Source organism: Salmo trutta, chromosome 5 (assembly GCF_901001165.1).
Source record: "Salmo trutta chromosome 5, fSalTru1.1, whole genome shotgun sequence".
Classification (NCBI taxonomy): domain Eukaryota; kingdom Metazoa; phylum Chordata; class Actinopteri; order Salmoniformes; family Salmonidae; genus Salmo; species Salmo trutta.
Window position 1 is genome coordinate 54,111,689 of NC_042961.1, and position 22,131 is coordinate 54,133,819.

General features: G+C 42.7%; 2 protein-coding genes across 7 annotated transcripts; both read left to right on the plus strand.

Annotated features, from left to right (window-relative positions):
- The first annotated feature begins 4,340 nt into the window (after positions 1-4,340).
- si:ch211-63p21.2 (FH1/FH2 domain-containing protein 1) lies at positions 4,341-10,181 on the plus strand. Of its 3 annotated transcripts, none has more exons than XM_029754277.1 (9): positions 4,342-5,646; positions 5,920-6,057; positions 6,358-6,540; positions 6,953-7,072; positions 7,582-7,743; positions 7,964-8,190; positions 8,642-8,882; positions 9,587-9,695; positions 9,796-10,181. In XM_029754277.1, exons 1-9 carry the CDS (start codon positions 5,170-5,172, stop codon positions 9,822-9,824), a joined length of 1,686 nt encoding a protein of 561 aa, XP_029610137.1. In that variant the 5' UTR covers positions 4,342-5,169; the 3' UTR covers positions 9,825-10,181. The 3 variants fall into 3 exon arrangements, with proteins under 3 accessions (XP_029610138.1, XP_029610137.1, XP_029610136.1); XM_029754276.1 differs by having other exon boundaries at positions 4,343-5,646; positions 5,917-6,057; XM_029754278.1 differs by lacking the exons at positions 9,587-9,695; positions 9,796-10,181 and having other exon boundaries at positions 4,341-5,646; positions 5,917-6,057; positions 7,964-8,155; positions 8,642-8,855.
- A 1,233-nt stretch (positions 10,182-11,414) lies between these two features.
- Positions 11,415-21,734, plus strand: hnrnpc (heterogeneous nuclear ribonucleoprotein C). 4 transcript variants are annotated; one of them, XM_029754279.1, is made up of 11 exons: positions 11,415-11,554; positions 13,152-13,185; positions 16,512-16,565; positions 17,030-17,149; positions 18,125-18,252; positions 18,438-18,510; positions 18,693-18,740; positions 18,820-19,022; positions 19,878-19,991; positions 20,142-20,290; positions 20,597-21,734. In XM_029754279.1, exons 3-11 carry the CDS (start codon positions 16,561-16,563, stop codon positions 20,678-20,680), a joined length of 924 nt encoding a protein of 307 aa, XP_029610139.1. In that variant the 5' UTR covers positions 11,415-11,554; positions 13,152-13,185; positions 16,512-16,560; the 3' UTR covers positions 20,681-21,734. The 4 variants fall into 4 exon arrangements, with proteins under 4 accessions (XP_029610139.1, XP_029610142.1, XP_029610141.1 ...); XM_029754282.1 differs by having other exon boundaries at positions 17,033-17,149; XM_029754281.1 differs by lacking the exon at positions 13,152-13,185.
- The last annotated feature ends 397 nt before the right edge of the window (positions 21,735-22,131 follow it).

A 22,131-nucleotide genomic window follows, 5' to 3' on the forward strand; every position in this document is an offset into this window, starting at 1 on the left:
TATACCTTCATAACCCAGAATGTTCCATAGCGCCCTACTCCACCTACTAGGCTACTTTTCAGGTTAACATTGTTGTACAGTAGACGGTGTTTGAAAGCAGCTTGGAATCTAAGAAAGCACCAGAACCACGGAAAAATCAGTGGAATCTCGCATTTTGCAATACACGGTTTGAAAAAGCACGTGATCAAACGAAGCTTCGGACGTTATTGATGACGTACTTGTAATAAAGTGATACATGCATTGGCACAATGCCACGAAGTTAGCTGCTTAGCAATTTCGACGCATGCCTCTGAGCTCCGGTATCAAACTTAAGATCACTACTGTAAACCAGTGGTTTAGTTGATGGCCTAGTTTTATCATAAACAGTGGCGTTGAGAAACTCCTGGTTTACAGTAGTGATCTTAAGTTTGATACCGGAGCTCAGAGGCATGCGTCGAAATTGCTAAGCAGCTAACTTCGTGGCATTGTCCCAATGCATGTATCACTTTATTACAAGTACGTCATCAATAACGTCCGAAGCTTCGTTTGATCACGTGCTTTTTCAAACCGTGTGTTGCAAAATGCGAGATTCCACTGATTTTTCCGTGGTTCTGGTGCTTTCTTAGATTCCAAGCTGCTTTCAAACACCGTCTACTGTACAACTTACAAATATAGTTAGGATTTTGTTAGTACTCAAGCATAAACACCATGGGACCACGCAGCCATCATGCCGCTCAGGAAGGAGACGCATTATGTCTCCAAGAGATGAACGTACTTTGGTGCGAAAAGTGCAAATCAATCCCAGAACAACAGCAAAGGACCTTGTGACAATGCTGGAGGAAACAGGTAAAAAAGTATGTGTATACACAGTAAAACGAGTCCTATATCGACATAATCTGAAAGGCCGCTCAGCAAGGAAGAAGCCACTGCTCCAAAACCGCCATATAAAAAGACAGACTACAGTTTACAACTGCACATGGGGACAAAGATCGTACTTTTTGAAGAAATATCCTCTGGTCTGATGAAACAAAAATAAAACTGTTTGGCCATAATGACCATTGTTATGTTTGGAGGAAAAAGAGGGAGGCTTGCAAGCCAAAGAACACCATCCCAACCGTGAAGCACAGGGATGGCAGCATCATGTTGTAGGGGTGCTTTGCTGCAGGAGGGACTGGTGCACTTCACAAAATAGATGTCATCATGTGGAAGGAAAGTTATGTGGAAGGAAAATTATGTGGATATATTGAAGCAACATCTCAAGACAATAGTCAGGAAGTTAAAGCATGTTCGCAAATGGGTTTTCCAAATGGACAATGACCCCAAGCATACTTCCAAAGTTGTGGCAAAATGGCTTAAGGTCAACAAAGTCATGGTATTGGAGTGGCCATCACAAAGCCCTGACCTCAATCCCATAGAAAATGTGTGGGTGTCACGTCCTGACCAGTAAAAGAGGTTGTTTGTTATTGTAGCTTGGTCAGGGCGTGGCAGGGGGTGTTTGTTTAGAGTGTTTCGGGGTTTGTTGGGCTATGTTCTTGTTAGTCTATTTCTATGTTAGTTCTAGTATGTATATTTCTATGTGGTGTTTATTGGGTTGACCTTCAGTTGGAAGCAGCTGCTCCTCGTTGCTTCTAATTGAAGGTCCTATTTAAGAGGGGTGTTTTTTCTATGGGATTTGTGGGTAGTTATTTCCTGTTTTGTGTTCGTGCACCTGACGGGACTGTTTAGTGTCGTTTGTTGTTTTTGTATACGTGTTTCTTTTGTTTTCCTTCTTTAATAAAATAAGAAGATGAGTTTACACGTTCCCGCTGCGTTTTGGTCTAATCCCTACGACACCCGTGACAGTGGGCAGAACTGAAAAAGCATGTGCGAGCAAGGAGGCCTACAAACCTGACTCGGTTACACCAGCTCTGTCAGGAGGAATGGGCCAAAATTAAGCCAACTTATTGTGGGAAGCTTGTGGAAGGCTAACAGAAGCGTTTGACCCAAGTTAAACAATTTAAAGGAAATGCTACCAAATACTAATTGAGTGTATGTAAACTTCTGACCCATAGGGAACGTGATGAAAGAAATAAAAGCTGAAATAAATCATTCTCTCTAGAAATATTCTGACATTTCACATTCTTAAAATAAAGTGGTTATCCTAACTGACCTAAGACAGGGAATTTTTACTAGGATTAAATGCCAGGAATTGTGAAAAACATAGTTTAAATGTATTTGGCTAAGGTGTATGTAAACTTTCGACTTCAACTGTATGTATTTATGTAAAAAAACAAGTCCTCGACTTTATTGTGCATTCCCGATCACTTTTAAAAATCATTGTACTGTGTGTATATACAATCTGTATTTTTTAGGAGTGACAAATAAAATCAATCAATCAATCCAAACTGTCCAGCGGCCAATAGATGAATGGAAAGACAACAAAACACCAAAAAGTTTAATGACATTTAGAGATTGTCAAGCCAAGCCTTAATACTGGGTAGGCATACAAGGTGGAGAAGGATGTATTTTCTGTTAGTCGAGATTGACGTAATACTATTTATTGTGGTGTTGAAAACGCAAACCGTGATATTGAAGCGACCGAAGTTTATTGGTTGTGTTGTACATTGGCCCAGAAACCTGTTGGTGGAATCTTTTTTGCATATATTTTATACAATTATAAATACAGGTACGTCATCAAAATATTGAAAATCAGATTTCCCCCTAGCTGATCATTGTCTGCAGCTGGCTCTGATCGTAGTGTAGGTGTAATGTAACAGGCAGGGAGAGTGAGCTCGTCCGCCGTGGTGCTCGGCAAACACCCAAAACTCTGGCCCGTAGCCCTGCGTGGCATCGACTGTGCCACAAATGTTTGCTGAAGTGAGAAAGTCCATATCTATGTTTATAAACACAGGGTCGCTACAGTTATTGTTATCTGTGATCGTAAACATTATTTTGGAGTTAATTCTATGAGGGGGAGGGCAACAACAAAACAATTGTAGAAGGAAGGGTCTCCCCCTACACATATTACACATGACACAGCATAGTATTCTATTTCTTTATATTTATAAAAAAAATCTAATGGATTATTGGAACAATCCTAATTGAATTGGCTTACAGTGACTTCTCCCACAGACCGACCTCTACATGTTGTTTGACCCTGACGTCAAAGAGTCGTTGGGGTCTCTTCCATCTCCTCCGACCTAATTGGGAATGATTAAACATAATTATTGCCCAGATCTGTCCGATATCCCCGGAGTCCCGGAGGCTTACAAACAAACACAAACAGTTGTGGAGACAGTCTACAATATCCAGAGACAGCAGAGTCGCCGCCTACGTCTGACGCGATCGTGGACAGATTCATCAAAGCAACCCCGTCGGAAATGTATTTTCCCACGAGGAAAGCTGCGCCTGTGAACAAGGGTCTCACTGAGTAGTAAGTGAGCAGTGCACCGTAGTTTAGGCCTCGTCCTGTTTTTGCATGTTTTGTTAATTAAAAGTGTATAATTGTACTTCCCTAAAACATGTATGTAGACATGTTCTACTTATTCTCCAACTGGACCTTCTTTGACCTCCATTCAGATTGACATAGACTAGAAAAGAACAACTTTATTTTACATCAGTTGTGGCAAGTCTGGTAAGACAAAGAAGCGAATGTATGGCAGTAACATTCACACATGACAAATGCTATAATGAACATAAGTCTATCTAACCTACGGGCAAACAATAATTGACACACTCTACAGGCCTAAGTACAATCAGGCCTTCATTCAGACCATTAAGGTTTGCATGGTACAGACAGTGTATATGTCACTGTTTGGAGCCTATAAGACTACAGACATAGGATCTTAATTTGAGCACGTTTGGTACAGCCGGATAATAATCCTGCAGCAACAGGAAATGTGAATTATTATGAGGTTTATAATTAATGGACATTCTTGGAGGGGTTGATACATTTTTCGTAAGGGAAAATGAAGTCTGAAATCTCAATGTTTTTTAAACCACAAATACACTCCAAGTTTTATATTTCCTGCATTGCAGGGAAGTTCTCATGCAAATTAAGATCCTGCATCTGTAATAGCTATAGGAGGGGTGATGTCATTATGGCTGTCAAGCATGCAAAGGACCATAAACACAACTGACCCTATTGTGCTTTGGGCAGGACTAGGCCTGGAAATCATGTAGGTTACAAAGACTCTTTTTCATTATGCTATGTGCACAAATCACATTCAAAGGCTCGTTCTTTACGATTAGAAAAGGCTGAGAGCCCGGTATGTCTTCAGAAAGAGACCATTATGAACGTGATGGGGGGAGCAAAGAGAGGGAGGGAGGGAGGGAGGGAGGGAGATCAACAGCAGCAGATAGGGTAGGGTTGTGTATACACAAGAAGCAATTTAAACAGGAGATGTTGGCTCGATAAGGAAATTAAGGAAAAGGGTGCAACTCAAATAAACTGAGACTGATACATTTCAGCCCTGATAGAAGAGACCACTCACAGAGTCAGAGAGAGAGAGAGAGAGAGAGAGAGAGAGAGAAGTTTCTGTGAAACCAGGTCGGGTCATTGCATGAAAACAGTTGGACACAACAGAACCATTCCTTGGACATCAACATCAGAATTGAACCCTGAATTTGTAGAGGAATCTGGACCCATCTGACTCTGAACCGATCCAATTGGTGCACATTCTATCCGTTCAAGAGACAATTTTGCTCTACAGTCCTAAGTAGAAGCAGAAGAGAATTCTTTTTTGGAAGAAAATGACACCTAAAGCAAGTTCTGGATTGTGGGAATAATATTGGGAAAGGTGGTTTGTGGATCATGGCGCAGTTATGTGGTTTTGGCCTGCATTCAGTGGTCACAGATTGACAAGAGAGGAGATAACAGGATTAGTATGGAGATATTGTTATAGAGGGAAATCTGAGTGTTGTGATTGAATCTCTTCTCTCAAAGACCTGCAGGATGAATGGGTGAGAAGGAAAGAGATGATAGGAGGTGTTCATTTACTGCTTTTTCCTGCGTATTCAGAAAAGGAAGAACACTCATATTAACTGTTTTTTTAACTGCTGTTTTTTTTTTTTAAGTGTGTCAAAAAACAAAAAGCCAATACCTTTTCTGAAGAATCTGTTTAAAAAGTGAAAATAAACCAAAGCCATTAGGTTATAGCTGAAAACCTAAATTCCGGATACCACAAAACCAAGGCAATCCTGAAAAGACCAATGACACAATCCTATCAAATCAAGGACATGCCCTTAACTTCAGGCCTCGACAAATCCTGGGTTTCCTTCCTAAAGTCTGCACCTCGTCTCTGCCTCAACACCTTGGACTTCTCCGACCTGTGGGATGAGGAGGACCTGGGATTGGACAGCGCCGAGGAAGACGGAGGCACCTTGACCAACCAAACCTCAGCATGTCTCCAAACACCACCTCCTCCTCCTCCCATGCCTCCCTCAGCTCCTCCCCCTCCCCTGTCTACAGGATATGCCTCTTCCATGGGGAAACCCTCAGGTTGTCGTACCTTAAAGCTCCACTGGAGGGAGCTACACAGCCTGCCCGCCCTACCCAGGGTTAGCCGCTTTGGGCCCCAGACCATCTGGGCTGGGCTGGAGCCGGTGCACCTGGACACCAACCGGCTCGAGTACCTGTTTGAGACCAAGGGAAATGGCTCCATCTGCAGCGTGCTGATGGGAAGGCAGGTAAGAGTTGAAATCAGAGCTCTCTTGAGTGCTCTGCAATCCAATTTCTTGGTGCTCTGGATAATTATGTAAGGCTAATTTTGTAAGGTATTCTGGCTAATGTTGGTGTACTTTGAGAGGAACAAAGTGTACAGCACTAACACAGTGGAATCAACTGGGACTGGTGCAAACAACTACAAACCCTTCAGCTCTCAAGGACAGGGTTGGTGATCACTGTGTATGACTGGACTCTACCATCTCCCTCTCTCTCCACCCACCCCTCTCTTCCAGAAGCTGCCGTCTGTCTCAGTTCTGGGGGTGAAACGGAGTAACATCATCACAATTGCCCTCAGTAGCCTCCCTCCTCCCCACCTGCTGCCTCCTGCCATTTACACCATGGACTGTAGTGTTCTGGACAGAGAGGACGTACAGGTTGAGTCTCCACTACAGACGACTATCATGACTCACTGTATATTTTGACTGCATATATAGTGACCTTTCACTGATAACTCATAAACCATTGCAAAGCCAACATTGAAAATACAATGAGGCAAATAGTATTATGCTGTATGTCACCTTCCTCACTGCATCTTATACTAGTAGGACTAATTTATACTCCACTTACCGCGAACTCATCTCTACCACAGTACATCAGCCTGTACCTTACTACAGGCATACCTTCTCCACTGACTTTCACACCCATCTAAATCCCTTCTCTCTCTCTCCATCCAGCGTCTCCAGTCCCTGGTCCCCAGTGAAGAGGAGCTGTCTCTGATCAGGAAGGCCCAGGCCGAGTCCCCCCACTCGCCTCTGGCCCCAGCTGAGCTCTGTCTCCTAACCCTGGGGGAGATCACTTACCTGAGCCCCAGGCTTCAGCTCTGGGCTTTCGCTCTGGACTATGACACCATGGAAAGAGTAGGTGGTGTCTGAGTGTCATAAAATGGAAGGCATAATGAGTGATTAGAGGAGGTGGAGGATGGATGGATGGATGGATAAGGGGCTGTCACCTTGTGGCATTATGGTTTATTGCGGAGGAGTTGTAGAGGTTTTAAACTTTGAAGTGTGATGCAGGGTGGCTTTCATTAGGCAACAAACTGAAGAAAAAGGATTGAAACACAGAGGGACTACTTGAACTTCCAATAAGCGTCCAATAACGTCCAATAAGAAATACTTGTTTTTTCACCAAAAAACGTTTTTTATATGTTTGTGTACTAATGAATACAACTCTGTTGTCTTAATACTTGCGTGCACTGAAGTTATTTGACAGTTTTGACACTTATTGTGAATGTGTTGCTTACCTATTGCTGTATGTTATTTATATAACCAGGAAATTGCAGAGCCTCTCTTCCACCTGAAGCTTGCCATGGAACAGCTGGCAGCCAATCAGACCTTTAGATGCATCTTGGCCACTGTGCTAGCCATTGGTAACTTCCTCAATGGATGCAAGGTGAACAACATACCACCATCAACTCCTTTGTATTAGTCTAGTTCCTCTTTTTTCACTGTTGTTGTTGCAGTGATCTATTGCGCTCCTCGGTGCACTTGTCTTTCTTTTTTTTTACACTACACAGCTGATTCAAATGATCAAAGCTTGATGATTAGTTGATTATTTAAATCAGCTGTGTAGTGCTATGGCAAAAACCAAAGCGTGCACCCCTTGAGGTCCCCAGGACCGAGTTTGGGAAATCCTGGTCTAAATCCTAGCAATCTAACTTTCTTTCTCGCCCCTCTCTCTCTCTCTCTCTCTCTCTCTCTCTCTCCCCTTCCTCTCTGTCCTTCTCTCTCCCTCTCTCCCTCCCTCTCTGTCTCTCTCCCTCTCTCTCTCTCTCCTCCCTGTCTCTCTCTCTATCTCTTGCTCTCCCCCCTCTCTCACTCTCCCTCCCTGTCTCTCTCGCCCTCTCTCTCCCTCCCTCTCTCTCTCCCTGTCTCTCCCCCTCTCTCTCTCCCTCTCTTTAGGCCGGTGGTTTTGAGTTGAGTTACCTGGGGAAGCTGTCTCAGGTCAGAGATACACACTCCCGTCAGCCTCTGCTGTACCATATGTGTGTTCTGCTCCTGCAGCTCTACCCACAGTCCTCAGACCTCTACTCTGATATCACCTCTGTCACCCGCACCAGCAAGGTGTGTGTGTGTGTGTGTGTGTGTGTGTGTGTGTGTGTGTGTGTGTGTGTGTGTGTGTGTGTGTGTGTGTGTGTGTGTGTGTGTGTGTGTGTGTGTGTGTGTGTGTGTGTGTGTGTGTGTGTGTGTGAGAGAGGGAGTAGTGTATATCTACGTGTATGTTAGCGGGAATGTGTGTGTGTGTGACCACTCTGATCTCAACCCTCCCCTGTCTCTCTCCCAGTGTGACTACACCCAGGTCCAGTCCAGCCTCTCACAGCTGGAGGCCCTTTGCAAATCCTCATGGGACCAGCTGCGTCTGCTAGAACGGGAGGATGAGAAGAAGAGAGGAGGACGGGACAGAGGAGGGGCGCGGGAGGGCACCCTGCGACAGAGGTTACCTACGTTCCTGAAGGAATGTGAGGACAGGCTGAAGGTACTGAGAGCTGTCCATCGGAGGGTTATCAACAGGTGATGTCTGAATATTGTAACTTGTGTAAGAGTGTAACTTTACTTACATGACCTAATACAATACTTTACATTAAGGTACGCTTAAAATTATGTATAAAGGGCTTATAAGTAGTTTCTAAAGTTGATTTGATTAGTTTAGAGATTCATAAATCTGGAATAAGCAGCTATGACACTAAAATTGGGTGATTGTTGTTGTTTCTCTCTCTCTTTTCCTCCCTCTCTCTCTCTCTCTCTTCCTCTCACACTTTTTTTCCCTCTATTTTTCTCTCTTTCCCTCTCTATTTCTCTCTCTCTCTATCTCTCTCTCTATATCTCTCTCTCCCTCTCTCTCTTCTTCTCTCTCTCACACACTCTCTTTCTCTCTCTATCTCCCTCTCTCTCTCCCTCTCTTCTCTCTCTCTCTCTCTCTTTTCTCTTTCTCTCTACTCTCTCTCGCTCTATCTATCTGCAGGTTTCACTCATTCCTTTTGTTTCTGGGTTACTCTCGTACGATGGTGAGAGAGACGAATGCGGAGGACTTCTGTAAGACCGTCAGTGACTTCTCCCTGGAATACAGAGCCACCCGTCTCTCCATCCTGCAACAAAGGGAGAGAGAGAGGGAGCGAGAGAAAGGAGGAAAGAGTCCCAGCTCACCTGCACCTAACCACAAACACCACTACCATCCCCACCACCACCACCAGACACCTTCTCAGGTAGAGACTGATGGGAGAGCGAGAGAGAGGGAGAGAAGTGACAGTGTCACTAAAACCAGGAGTGTATTCAATAGGAACCAAATAGAAGCAAACAGCCGAAACAGGGAGGGACTATACTGAACTTGATCCGTGATAGGCGAAACAAAGCCACTGACTGCCCCAGGCACATTTGTTAATGCTTTTGTTTCAAAATTAGAATCCAGCAAAGTGGTAGAAAAAAACATCCTAGTACATACTCTGCTGTTCTATTGCACATGCAGTGACGTCCGAGGGGAAAAAACGGGTTCGTTGTCTGAAGTAACGTCTTTGTCGTTGTTGTTACTAACTCAGTGGCCTTGTGGTTAGAGTGTCTGCCCTGAGATTGCAAGGTTGAGAGTTCAATCCCCAGCTGACTTACACCAAAGAATGGAAAAATGGGAGCTGATGCATCTCTGCTTGGCACTCAGCATTAAGGAGTTAGATTGGGAATAATGCCTTGTGATAGACTACAGTCCTGTCCAGAGGGTGTACTTGTACATCAAGCTGCCTCATGCTACAGAAACAGGCTTGTGTAAAGCTACTTAGACATAGTCATATTGCAAACGGATGTGGCAGATTTCCAGCTTTAAGTGGAACTACACATGTATACATCAATTATAAGTAGCTGAATAAAATGTGTATTAGGAATTTTTCATTTTCATAACTGTGTGTTGTTAATTCGTCAGGAGAACTTGGAGCAGTGCAAACTAGAGGAAGTATTGAAGACCCCAGAATCTGACTTTCAGTTAGATTCTACCCTTCCACGCCATCGCAGTAAGAAGACTGATATCAGAGGTACACACACACACACACACACACATGCGCACGCGCACATACACACACACACACACACACACAGACACAAACTCACCTTACCTATTTCTTGGTGTTTCAGGTCGATTCTCCCGGAAGCTAAAGTGGTGACATATGAACTGAAGTGTGTCGTCTGTCCTGCGTTTCTGTCTACATCTGTTTGTAGAATCATGCATTGTTATTACTACACAGGTGACTATAGTCACTGTAAATGCATACAGTTTAGCATACCATAGTCCCTGCATGTTGTATGCTACAATGCTATAAAATATTCTGTCGTGCACTTCAACAAGCACATAGGCCTACTTATTCTCAGACACAAACACAATCTTATCCACAGTCAGACTAACACAGCAGTATTGAAAATGTGTGTAAATATATGCGTAGACATGAAAAATATTTTTGACAAATGTTTCATATTTCTATATATACATGTATGTGAAACATAAAAAACTTGCCAAACATGGATTTCCTTTTTACACATGTATTTTCTGTGTGTTAGTGACATCAATAATGTCACTATGTTTTTGTTGTCAGAAAATGCATTTATGACATTCAACATACATTTTTCTACCAACATATACTATACTTAAAAATGTTTTTAATTCACTGAAGAGGATGGTCCTCCCCTTCCATTTCTGAGGAACCTCCACTGATCCACACTAAACAAAAATATAAACGCAACATTGGTATTGGTCCCATGTTTCATGAACTGAAATAAAAGATCCCACAAATGTTCCATACACACAAAAAGCGTATTTCTCTCCAATTTTGTGCACAGATTTGTTTACATCCCTGTTAGTGAGCATTTATCATTTGCCAAGATAATCCATCCACCTGACAGGTGTGGTATATCAAGAACCTTATTAAACAGCATGATCATTACACAAGTGCACCTTGCGCTGGGGACAATAAAAGGCCACTCTAAAATGTGCAGTTTTGTCACACAACACAATGCCAAAGATGTCTCAAGTCTTGAGGGATGATGCAATTGGCATGCTGACTGCAGGAATGTCCACCAGAGCTATTGCCAGAGAATTGAATGTTCATTTATCTACCATAAGCCCCATCCAACGTCGTTTTCGAGAAGTTGGCAGTACGTCCCACCGGCCTCACAACTGCAGACCACGTGTAACCACGCCAGCCCAGGATCCACATCCGCCTTCTTCTCCAGCGGGATCGTCTGAGACCAGCCAACCGGACAGCTGATGAAACGGAGTATTTATTTTAGTAAAAAAGCACTTTTGTGGGGAAAAACTCATTCTGATTGGCTGGGCCTAGCTCCCCAGCGGGTGGGCCTGGCTCTCCAGTGGGTGGGCCTATGCCTTCCCAGCCCTACCCATGGCTGTGCGTCTGCTCTGCTGTGAAATCCATGGATTAGGGCCTAATTAATTCATTTCAGTTGACTGATTTCCTTATATGAGCTGTAATTCAGTAAAATAGTTCAACTGTTGTATGTTGCGTTTATATTTTTGTTCAGTACATATGTGTTATTTTGTAGTGGGGGCTATTGTTGCACTTCTATGCATGTGTGCATTGTTTCAGTCAGATGGTAGTCTACTGTTCAAAGATGGAATGTGGAGGCGCCTCTTAGGCGGGGCTTAGTGATATATCAACCAATTCCCGAAGAGATTTAAGTCACGTTCTCCTGAGTAGATCCAATAAGATACCAGTATTCCGGATAAGGAGTGAACATACTGCTATGCGTAGCCACAGCGCCATTTCGTGTTAACTGGTTCAAGGTACAGTACAATCAGCCTACTGAATTGGAAACGGATCATATAAGACACCAACCAACACAACGTCGAAATTGTACTCATTTTTCAATAATTGAGCTCCTGGTGAGTATTTTGAATCGAGAACATTTTTCAGATTTTTTTTTTTTTTTTTTTCTTTGAACTGATCTCTTTCGGACTTTTTATTTTTTGTTTTTAATGGATTTTTCTGACTGCATTCTCTGAATTTGTGTTGGCTTTTAAAGGCGTGCATTTTGTTGCAGCGACGGGTGGAAAACAGGCTGCGCGTGACTAGTATTGGTTAGCTCTCTACACAGCGGTAATTTTTGCTTTACTTTTCGAATTAGGACTTTTGAACCTTCATTTTTCCAAGTTTACCATAAGAGCATTTTGTGTGTTTATGGTAATATTTTTATGTGAAGAAAGATCGAAGGTTGTTTCCAATCTGACTGGACAAATGATTAGGCCTAGTAGTATGTGGTCAACATCATGGTCGTCTTTTCCCCTCCCAGGAATGACGTTTTTAAAAGGGTTTTTATACCGTTCAACCTTTTCATTTTAAGACCCTGTAACATGAATTTCGGTTGTTGAAGTTGACTGCTCAGAAATATTACCAACGTTTTCTTTTTGGCTTTCTTATTTTTGAGGTTCGCAACAGTGCTCTCTGCATTAGCCCTATTTCTCGAAACAATGACGTAATTTCTGAGGCATTATCTTTTTTCACTATGAAGAGTGAAAGTGGGCGTTCGTTTGCACTGGAATACAAACAATACGGTGTATTGTGTAAGCAAAGACATTTGTTAAATCGAGAAATAGACTACCCTGGCATTGCATTTTGTGATATGAATAATTAAAATATTGTGCAGAATGAGATTTCATGCATCCATAATTTGTGCTTTTATTGACCATTATTCAAATGTGTAGCCTGTTGAAATAGTTGTGGTCAGACTACTATGTGATCAACGTCCATTAGGCCTACTAGAGCTGATCGGTGAACAAAGCTTCTTATGTAGGAAATCTCCTGTGCTTAAAGGCAGTGTTGGTATGCATTGATGATGTGAAGATGCACTGTTAGTATGACAATTTCAGGGAGCTGATTTTTGCACCAGTGGATACAGTTTTTAAAAATGTGTTGTTGTTGATCACCTCATCTCTGTAGGCCTTACCCAGACCTTTTTATTTACAAGCCCTAACTAGTAGACCTACCGGCTGTGTCCTAATTCTCTCAAATGGCTTCCTTCCCTTCACGACAGAGAACTGACTAGTTGGACTGAATCGTTTTTTTTTTTTTTCATTGTTTTAATCAAGTCCTGCTGGTCTGGGCCCACATTCACAAAGCGTCTCTGACTAGTGGGGGTCTAGGATCAGGTCCTCCCCCCTCCCATCCAGTCATTGTAATCTAAAACTGATCCTAGATCAGCACAGCTACTCTGAGATGCTTTGTGAATACAGGGCCAGAAGTCTTGAAGGAAAGGAATATGTGGTCTTGACACAGTTTAAGAGGTGTGCACCTGACCCCACACCACATTATGTACAGATGGTTACCACTTAGCCTATACACGTATATGGCCACTAACACAATCACAATGATTTGTTTCAAAATCTTATATCATTAGCATAGTTAGTAGCCTCTGATTATGGGTTCAGTTCAACATTACAGGTGTTCTCTTCTAATTTACATTTTTTTGTTTCCCTTTTTTAGTTTTTGAGGCATCTTTTTTGAGCAGCGACAAATCGTAAGTTGGTCTCCTGTTTTTTTTCCCACCTCCACGTTGACATCGATTTTGAATCTAGTTTAGTTTTTTCTTTCTGCCTTTGTGAAGTAGCCTTTTTTTCTCCTTTTGGAAATCCCTAAAGCAAGTAGTTTTCTGCTGCTTTTGTGTTGTGATGGCCTATCACTACTGTCCATTTGTTTTTGTAGTTTTGAGTAGCCTAGTAGTTTGCATTTCACATTGATCCCCTACTTTCCCACTTTTTTTTTTCTTGATTAAAAAAAACTAGAAATTGGTCACCTACAGAAAGTATTCACACCCCTTGACTTTTTCCATATTTTGTTGTTACACAACCTGAATTTAAAATTGATTAAATTTAGATTTAAAAAAAAAAAAATATATATAAATAAATCACTGGCCTACACACACTACCCCATAATGTCATTAGGATTATTTGTAATGGAATTTTTACAAATTTAATCAAATGAAAAGCTGAAATGTATTCAACCCCATTGTTATGGCAAACCTAAATAAGTTCAGGTGTAAAAATGTACTGACTGTGTGCAATAATAGTGTTCTACATTATTTTTGAATGATTACCTCCCCTCTGTACCCCACACAAACAATTATCTGTAAGGTCCCTCAGTCGAGCAGTGAATTTCAAACGGATTCAACCACAAAGATTAGGGGTTTTCCAATGCCTCACAAAGGTAAAAAATAAATAAAACAGACATTTAATATCCCTTTGAGCATGGTGAAGTTAATAAATACACTTTGGATGGCGTATCAATACACCCAGTCACTACAAAGATACAGGCATACTTCCTAACTCAGTTTCCAAAGAGGAAGGAAACCGCTCAGGGATTTCACCATGATGCTAATGTTCACTTTAAAACAGTTACATAATTTAATGGCTGTGATAGTAGAATGGATCAACAACATTGTAGTTACAATACTAACCTAATTGACGGAGTGAAAAGAAGGAATCGTGTACAAATTTTTTTTTTTTTAAATGCATCCAGGCAAAATCCTAGAGGAAAATCTGGTTTAGTCTGCTTTCAATCAGACACTGGGAAATTAATGAACCTTTCAAGAGGACAATAACCTAAAACTCAAGGCCAAATCTGCACTGGAGTTGTTTACCAAGATGACAGTGGCCAATTTACAGTTTTGACTTAAATCTATTTAAAAATGAATGGCAAGACCTGAACATGGTTGCCTAGCAATGATCAACAACCAATTGGACAGAGCTTAAAGAATAATGGGCAGATGTTGCACAATCTTAGACTTACCCAGAAAGACACAGCTGTAGTCCCTGCTAAAGGCGCTTCTACAAAGTTTTGACTCCGGGTTGACAATACTTTTGTAAATGAGAGAATTAATTAAGAAAACATGTCTAAAAACATGTTTTCACTTTGTCATTATGTTGTGTGTAGATGGCTGAGAATATTTGATTTTAAATTCAGGCTGTAACACAACATGTGTAATAAGTATGAATACTTTCTGAAGGCACTGTAACTGACAAAATCGGTGACGGGTAAAACCATCGAAGGGGCTGCTGAGAAACCGGATCCCCCAACTTACCAGGAGTTGAGAAATACTCACCTAACTACTTGTTAACTGGAGATGTTGGCATACGTGACAAATGTTGAAGCACAACACACACAAACACACCTATGAAAGCCTTGAATATAAACCTAAACTGTTCTGCGCTCTTAAACAATTCTACATGTGGTGTGTCTTTTCACTTCTTGTAAAATATCTAAATGGGAAGAGAAGGGAAATATGAGCCTGACTGCATTATAGTATCACCAATAAGGCAAGGGACATCGCGATACGATATTATTAGCATACAGGTGCCAATAAGTTATGTATGGTCATTTTATTGCGATTCGGCATTCCAAAAAATAGCGTCGTTTTGGTACAGCCAACTAGCACAAATTATATTGCAATATTGTCAAAACTATAGACTGTTGTCAAAAATAATGTTCTGATATGTAACTATTGATTTCCCCCCATATCACAATCAACACCATGTAGTACCACATTTCAGTTTGGAATCAACCAGACTAGGGCCATGTCCCAATTATCTCTTCCTCTTGAAAGGAAGTGACTCAAATAATAAATGTAGTGGAACTCCCACTGGCCTATGCCAATACAATGCTTTTTATATTTGTGGGGAACAACGGTACGCTTCGGGAGAAAGGAGAGATTATTGGGACTCTATGATTATGTCCCTCTCCAGCCCATAATAGTCACAGCTGTGCGTGTTATATCACCTCTTACTAGGGTCACATGACCTGCCTGCGTTCTCCCCTCATCGACCCTGGTAGGTACTAACCCAGCCTTGTCAACTGGCCAGGCGTGACAGCACATCCTAGCCAAAATCACTAACTGAAAAGTGCGTTAAGCTTTTGGATAGACACCCAGACCCAACACGGCAGTGTAATCTGAAATGTGTGCGTGTCCACCGTACAGAGAGCGCTGTGGAGCCTTCTATTTTTATCATTATGAAAGTGGACACCAGCCATGAGGGGCTCTGCTTTGGGATTTACAAAGACAGACATTTGAGAATGTCCTCCCCACACCACGTAATAACATATCCCATGGCTACATCCCAAATGACACCCTATTTGTTCACTGTAAAGTGCACTACTTTTGACCGTAGCCCTATGGGCCCTGGTTAGGAGCAGTGCACCAAATAGGGTATAGGGTGCCAATTGGGACTTTTGATTCAATTTACCACAAAAAAAGTCTAATAATGAAAGACACTGACTTAAATCACTTCCTGTTAATGTAGTTCACAGACATTTATGAGAAGTCATGCGTCAAGAGTACACATGGTAGCTAATATGCTATTGGATGTATCCAAATAGCAGTCTATTCCCTCCAAAGTTCACTACTTTTGACTGGAGCCCTTTGAGCCCCTATAGTGCGTTATGTATGGTATAGGGTGGCATGGGATGCAGTCATTCTATTATTTAGCGTCTCTGATCTCGTCATGCCAGCCGTGGATCATGTTGTTTGTGTATCTAATGACTGCAGTATGCTCAGGTACTTTGTCATGCTAAGTCTTGTTTGTTATGATAATACTATTTGTCCAACAGGTTTTTGGGGCGCTACTTCTTGCTTTACTGCCACAACTTTTGTTTTTTATGTGTGTGGTATATTTTTCCCCTCAAGTACCTCATGGGGGCAGCACTGATCCAAAAACAAGAAATACTGAACTTCTGGAAACTTTTTCTCATTCTAGAGACATCGCCCCCTCCCTGTAGATGCAATACATCTCCCACAATGCATTGCTGAGCTCCAGCTCGGCTGACCAATAATGACACTCTTCTCTCCAACAGAAACAGGTAGGCAGGCAGGCAGACCACGACCGTCCAGGGTACAGGCAATATGGAGTGAGTTCTGGCTATTTCAACCCTGCCTATATGTTCTATAGATATAGGAACAGAAGGCTTTAAACCCTGAAATCTGTGCAGAATGGCTGTTGACAAACATTGTGTGTGTATGTGACAATGACAACCCCCACCTTCCTGTGAACAAACCATTACATTAGATTATAGGCACATGAAAGTCCACCTATACAGTCACCATGTACTGTGAGCCATCACCCAAAGTGACCTACATACACAATGAAGGGGATGCTTGTTTTAAACAACTGTGTGTGTCTGTGATTAGACACACACACACACACACACTCTGAAATCAGGTCTAGTTTATGTTGAAAAGCATCCTCAAACAGGCACACGGTCACAGACACGCATATCCACACACTCAGCTTATGTCTCTCTCTCTCTCCCCTCTGTTTCCCTGCTCTTCTCCTTTCATCCCCTTCTCATAAACAACGGTGTCCCACCACCAGTAGCTTGATGGCTGGCAACGTTACCAACAAGACTGACCCTCGCTCCCTCAACTCCCGGGTCTTCATTGGGAACCTCAACACTCTCCTGGTCACCAAGGCAGACGTGGAGGCCATCTTCAGGTCGGGAGCATGGACAGTACTATGCAGGGTTGCACAATTCCAGTAACTTTCTCTTAAATTCCCCTTTTATTTATATATATATTACTGAACAAAATATAAATGCAACATGAAACATTTTCAGAGATTTTACTGAGTTACAGTTCATATAAGGAAATCAGTCAATATAAATAAATTAGGCCCTAATCTATGGATTTCACGTGACTGTGCAGCCATAGGCCCACCCACATGGCAGCCAGGCCCAGGCAATCAGAAATATATTTTTTCCCTATAAAAGGGCTTTTATTACAGACAGACATTCTCTAAAATGACGTTTAGAGGCAGCTTATGGTAGAGAAATGAACATTAATTTCTTTGGCAACGGCTCTGGTGGACATTCCTGCAGCCGGCATGCCAGTTGCATGCTACCTCAACTTGAGACATCTGTGGCATTGTGTTGTGACAACTGCACATTTTAGAGTGGCCTCTTATTGTCCCCAGCACAAGGTGCACCTGTGTAATGATCATGCTGTTTAGTAAGCTTCTTGATATGCCACACCTGTCAGGTGGATGGATTATCTTGGCAAGGTAGAAATGCTCACTAGCAGGGATGTAAACAAATTTGTGCAAAACAATTGGAGAGAAATAAGCTTTTGTGTGAATGGAAAATGTATGGTATCTTTTATTTCAGCTCATTAAACATGGGACCAACACCTTACATGTTGCGTTTTATATTTTTGTTCAGTGTATATTTATTCTGGTTGGAACATTTTCCGGAATCAGGAGGGGAATAAGCAGGAAATCCGGAATCATCTAATCACGATTACTGGAAAACTTAGAAAAGTTACCGGAATTTCGCAAGCCTAGTACTATGTCTAATCTCTGCTCCCACCTCTCCAGCCCCTGTGTACATGTTTCTATGGAGGGGTTGGGATGTAGCAGAAGACAAGTTTCCATTCGTTGTACGTTGGGCAATAATGTAACCTTCTTTATCTTCAGCAAGTACGGCAAGATAGTGGGCTGCTCCGTGCACAAGGGGTTCGCCTTTGTCCAGTACGCCAATGAGAGGAATGCCCGGGCCGCCGTAGGGGGCGAGGATGGGAGAATGATCGTAGGACAGGTGCTGGGTAAGAACCTGGGCTGCGTTTTCCGCTCCTTCTATGTCTTCCCTTTACCTCCAATAGGTTTCCCTCTTCTGAAGGCATAGTAGATGTAGATGTGATCATTTGGATTTGAGCCCCATCTTGATTAAACTTTCTCTAATTTTCCTTCTTTCTCTGCTCTTTGTCTCCCCCCCCTCTCTCTCTCTCAGACATTAACCTTGCTTGTGAACCGAAGCATCAGAGATTGAAGACTGTGAAGCGCTCTGCGGGAGATATGTACAGGTGTGTGAATTTAAATAGGATCTTTACCAAGTGCTCCAGTCAATCCTTTTTGTATAAAAATAAATACATGTAAATGTTGAACTATGCAATCTACTGTTCCAACCATGCTTTCTCTCTCTCGCTCTCTCTCTGTCCCTCTCTCTTGTTTCCCTCTCTCTCCCTCTTTTTGCTTTCTTCCTCAGTTCTTCATTTGATTTGGAATATGACTTCCAGAGAGATTACTATGACCGGTGAGTCTTCCTTTCTCGGTTGCCACACCCTGTACTGACAAAAGGGATAAAGAATGAGATGTTTGTTTTGCTGTTGTAGGATGTACCCGTACCAGTCCCGTGTGCCCCCTCCACCTCCTCCCCCCCTGTCCCGGGCGGTGATCCCCTCCAAGCGGCCCCGGGTCAGTTTGAGTGGAGGCGGTGGAGGAAGAGGAGGTGGAGGAGCAGGGGGCAGCCGACGCACCAAGACCAACTTCTCATCCTCCAGGAGCAGCCAGAGCAGGGTCTCCACCTCACGCACCAGTCAGTACCACACACACGCATGGAATTATAGATGCTTTTGACACTTCCCACAGTGACGACATACACTGAGTATACCAGACATCAGGAACACCTTCCTAATATTGAGTCACCCCCCCCCCCTCCCCTTGCACTCAGAACAGCATCAATTCGTCAGGGCATGGACTTTACAAGGTGTTGAAAAGCATTCCACAGGGATGCTGGCCCATGTTGATTCCAATGCTTCCCACAGTTGTGTCTGGATATCCTTTGGGGGGGTGGACCATTCTTGAAACACACGGGAAACTATTGAGCATGAAAAACCCAGCAGCGTTGCAGTTCTTGACACAAACCTAGCACCTACTATCATACCCAGTTTAAAGGCACCCAAATCTTTGGTCTTGCTCATTCACCCTCTGAATGGCACACATACACAATCCATGTATCATGGTTTAAAAATCCTTCTTTAACCTGTCTCCCCCCCCTTCATCTACACTGATTGAAGTGGATTTAACAAGTGACATCAATAAAGGATCATATCTTTCACCTGGGCAGTCTATGGCATGGAAAGAGCAGGTGTTCTTAATGTATTTTATACTCGAGTATATGATAATATTTTCCATTTTAGCAGATGCTTTAATCCAAAGCGACTTACTCATGCTTGCATGTGTTTTTACGTATGGGTGGTCCCGTGAATCAAACCCACAATGCTGGTATTGCAAGCCCCACTACACACAATATAACCACACACTTACTAACTCTGAATTGACTCCGGTCATTTACACTGTAGACACATGAACATGTTCATTATATGGAAGTGAAATCCATACCTACTGTTAATGTATGCCTCTGACTCTTTCTGTCCCCTCTCTAACCCAGTGAAGGCAGACGACCTGCAGACCATCAAGAGAGAGCTGACCCAGATCAAACACAAGGTGGACTACCTGCTGGAGAGTCTGGAGCGCATGGAGAAGGACCACACCAAGAAGTTAGGTAGGACGGGACAGACACTAGTGAGGAAGTACACAGACACTAGTGAGGAAGTACACTTGTTTCCCACTGCATTTTCAAACATTAGGTATGAAACAACACATATTTTTGTTTATCAATAAACCTCTCCCTCCCATCCCCCTCACTCTCCAGACATGAAGAGTAGTGGGAAGCCGGAACTCGGAGAGGTGTCTCCTCTCCACTGCGGAGGAAAGAAGGAGGAGAGCTTGAAGAGGGAGAGGGAGAGCCAACTGCTCAATGACTCAGAAGAGGAGGAGGGAGACCTACTGGAGGAGGAGGAGGTGAGAGGGGGATGAAGGAGGAGAGGAGGCGAGAGGGGGGTGGCGGAGGTGAGCGTGGGATTAAAGAGCGGAGCAAACTGAGGGGGCGGAGATTTAGGAGAGGCGAGATCAGTACTTGAGGGGGCACTTGAGAGGGAATGGAGCGGAAAATAGTTTGAGGTGTAGTGTGTGTGCATCCCAAATGGCACCCTTATTTCCTATATAGTGCGCTAATTTTGACCAGGTCCTGGTAGAAAGTAGTGCACCATATAGGGTGACATTTTGGGACTCAGTGTCTAATATCAGGTTATTGAATGTTCTCTGCAGGTGAAGAGTCGAGGAAGGGAAGATGACGATGAAGAGGAGGAAGGTGAGGATGATGGAGATAGCGCCAACGGAGACGACTCTTAAACACCGCAAGATTGTCTGTTCGCACGCACACACATGCATACACACACACACACTCCCTGACATACACAAAAGGAAATGTGTATAATTACATAGCAACACACATGCAGTACATGGACAGCTGTTCCTACTGAACTCGGTATTCATATGGACATTTCCACTATGTACTGTACCATTCTGAACGTGTGTTCACCTACACATTCAGTAACACTCTACCAGTTATGTCAAGCAAATATCTGTCCCTTTTCTTCTCTTTGGATTTCTCTCCGCTGTATTAGTTTGTAGCCTCATACGGCCATCCTGATCTCTCCATTTACATTATTTGTGAAGTGAAATGAAACGAGAGAGCGTGCGCAGCAGTCAGGATGGTGGACCAGGCTAATTATTTGGCCCCCGATCAAAGATTTTCTTTATGTATATCGTATGTATCTTGAAAAATGGTTTTATTCTAGTTGTACTAGTCCGGATACAGTGGATCTCAAACCTCTCCTCAGAGACCCCCAGTCGTTCCATGTTTTTGATCTATTCCACAGCTAGCACACCTGATTCAACTAATCATCAAGCTCTTGACTAGGACAATCAGGCGAGTTAGTTCAGGGCTCCACAACATTGTGAAACATCTGGGGGTCCCGAGAGGTTTTAAAACCACTGGACTGGAGGATCTTGGCACCTGCTGTGTCCACCAGCAGGTGGCACTGTGCAATGACATTTTTACACACCTAGGCTACCGTGAAATGTGGTGCTGGAGTTGGAAGATTTTACAATTTACATATTATAAAAATGGTAAACAATGAAACAGACACGTATAGGAAGATTTCATGCCAGGATTGTCTAATGTAAGCTGTTTTTCTTTGCCCTGAATGGTTTTGCTTGTTTCTTTTTTTAGCTTACTTATTTGTGTCAGGAAATACAGAGTTTGACTTAGTATAACCTTGAGTTCTGTAATGGACGTTATCCATGTTGGTGTGTTTGTCTCGGTTGCCGTGTGATTTCAGTTGACCATTACTTGGACTGTGCTTGTGAATTAAAAACTTCCAAGTGGGAATGCTCCAGGCCAGAATGTCTTTGAGCTGTTTGTAATCAAGATGTGTGTATGGTGCATGTTTCTGCTAATTATAGGTTAACAGATTAAAACTACTCAGCCAGATATGGCATTAACATAAGACATGGTAACTCAAAATACATGGTAAACAAGTGGTTAACTACTTGTGTTCCCCTTCCAGGAGAATGTGTCTTGTCAGGTCCTTAATGCCTGAAATAAGCCAGGACTGCTTCCCTCAGCACTGCTCAGAATAAGCCAACCTGGTCTCAGGGGTAGAAGTAACATAGTAAATTGAAATTTTCTAAACTGATATTAGTATAATACTTTTACATTTAGTGTGGCATGTATTAATTTGTGAATGTACATCCATGTTGCATGATATGTTACAAATTTAAACATTTTCTTAGCTAAT

What these genes read in the sequence shown, in the direction of transcription:
- si:ch211-63p21.2 (XM_029754276.1), top strand. Translation starts at nt 5,170, where the DNA reads ATGACACAATCCTATCAAATCAAGGACATGCCCTTAACTTCAGGCCTC. An exon ending in CTGTCACCCGCACCAGCAAG is followed by an intron (nt 7,744 to 7,963) that starts GTGTGTGTGTGT and finishes TCTCTCTCCCAG; the next exon opens with TGTGACTACACCCAGGTCCA. An exon ending in ACCACCAGACACCTTCTCAG is followed by an intron (nt 8,883 to 9,586) that starts GTAGAGACTGAT and finishes TTAATTCGTCAG; the next exon opens with GAGAACTTGGAGCAGTGCAA.
- hnrnpc (XM_029754279.1), top strand. An exon ending in GATCGTAGGACAGGTGCTGG is followed by an intron (nt 18,253 to 18,437) that starts GTAAGAACCTGG and finishes TCTCTCTCTCAG; the next exon opens with ACATTAACCTTGCTTGTGAA. An exon ending in GGACCACACCAAGAAGTTAG is followed by an intron (nt 19,992 to 20,141) that starts GTAGGACGGGAC and finishes CTCACTCTCCAG; the next exon opens with ACATGAAGAGTAGTGGGAAG.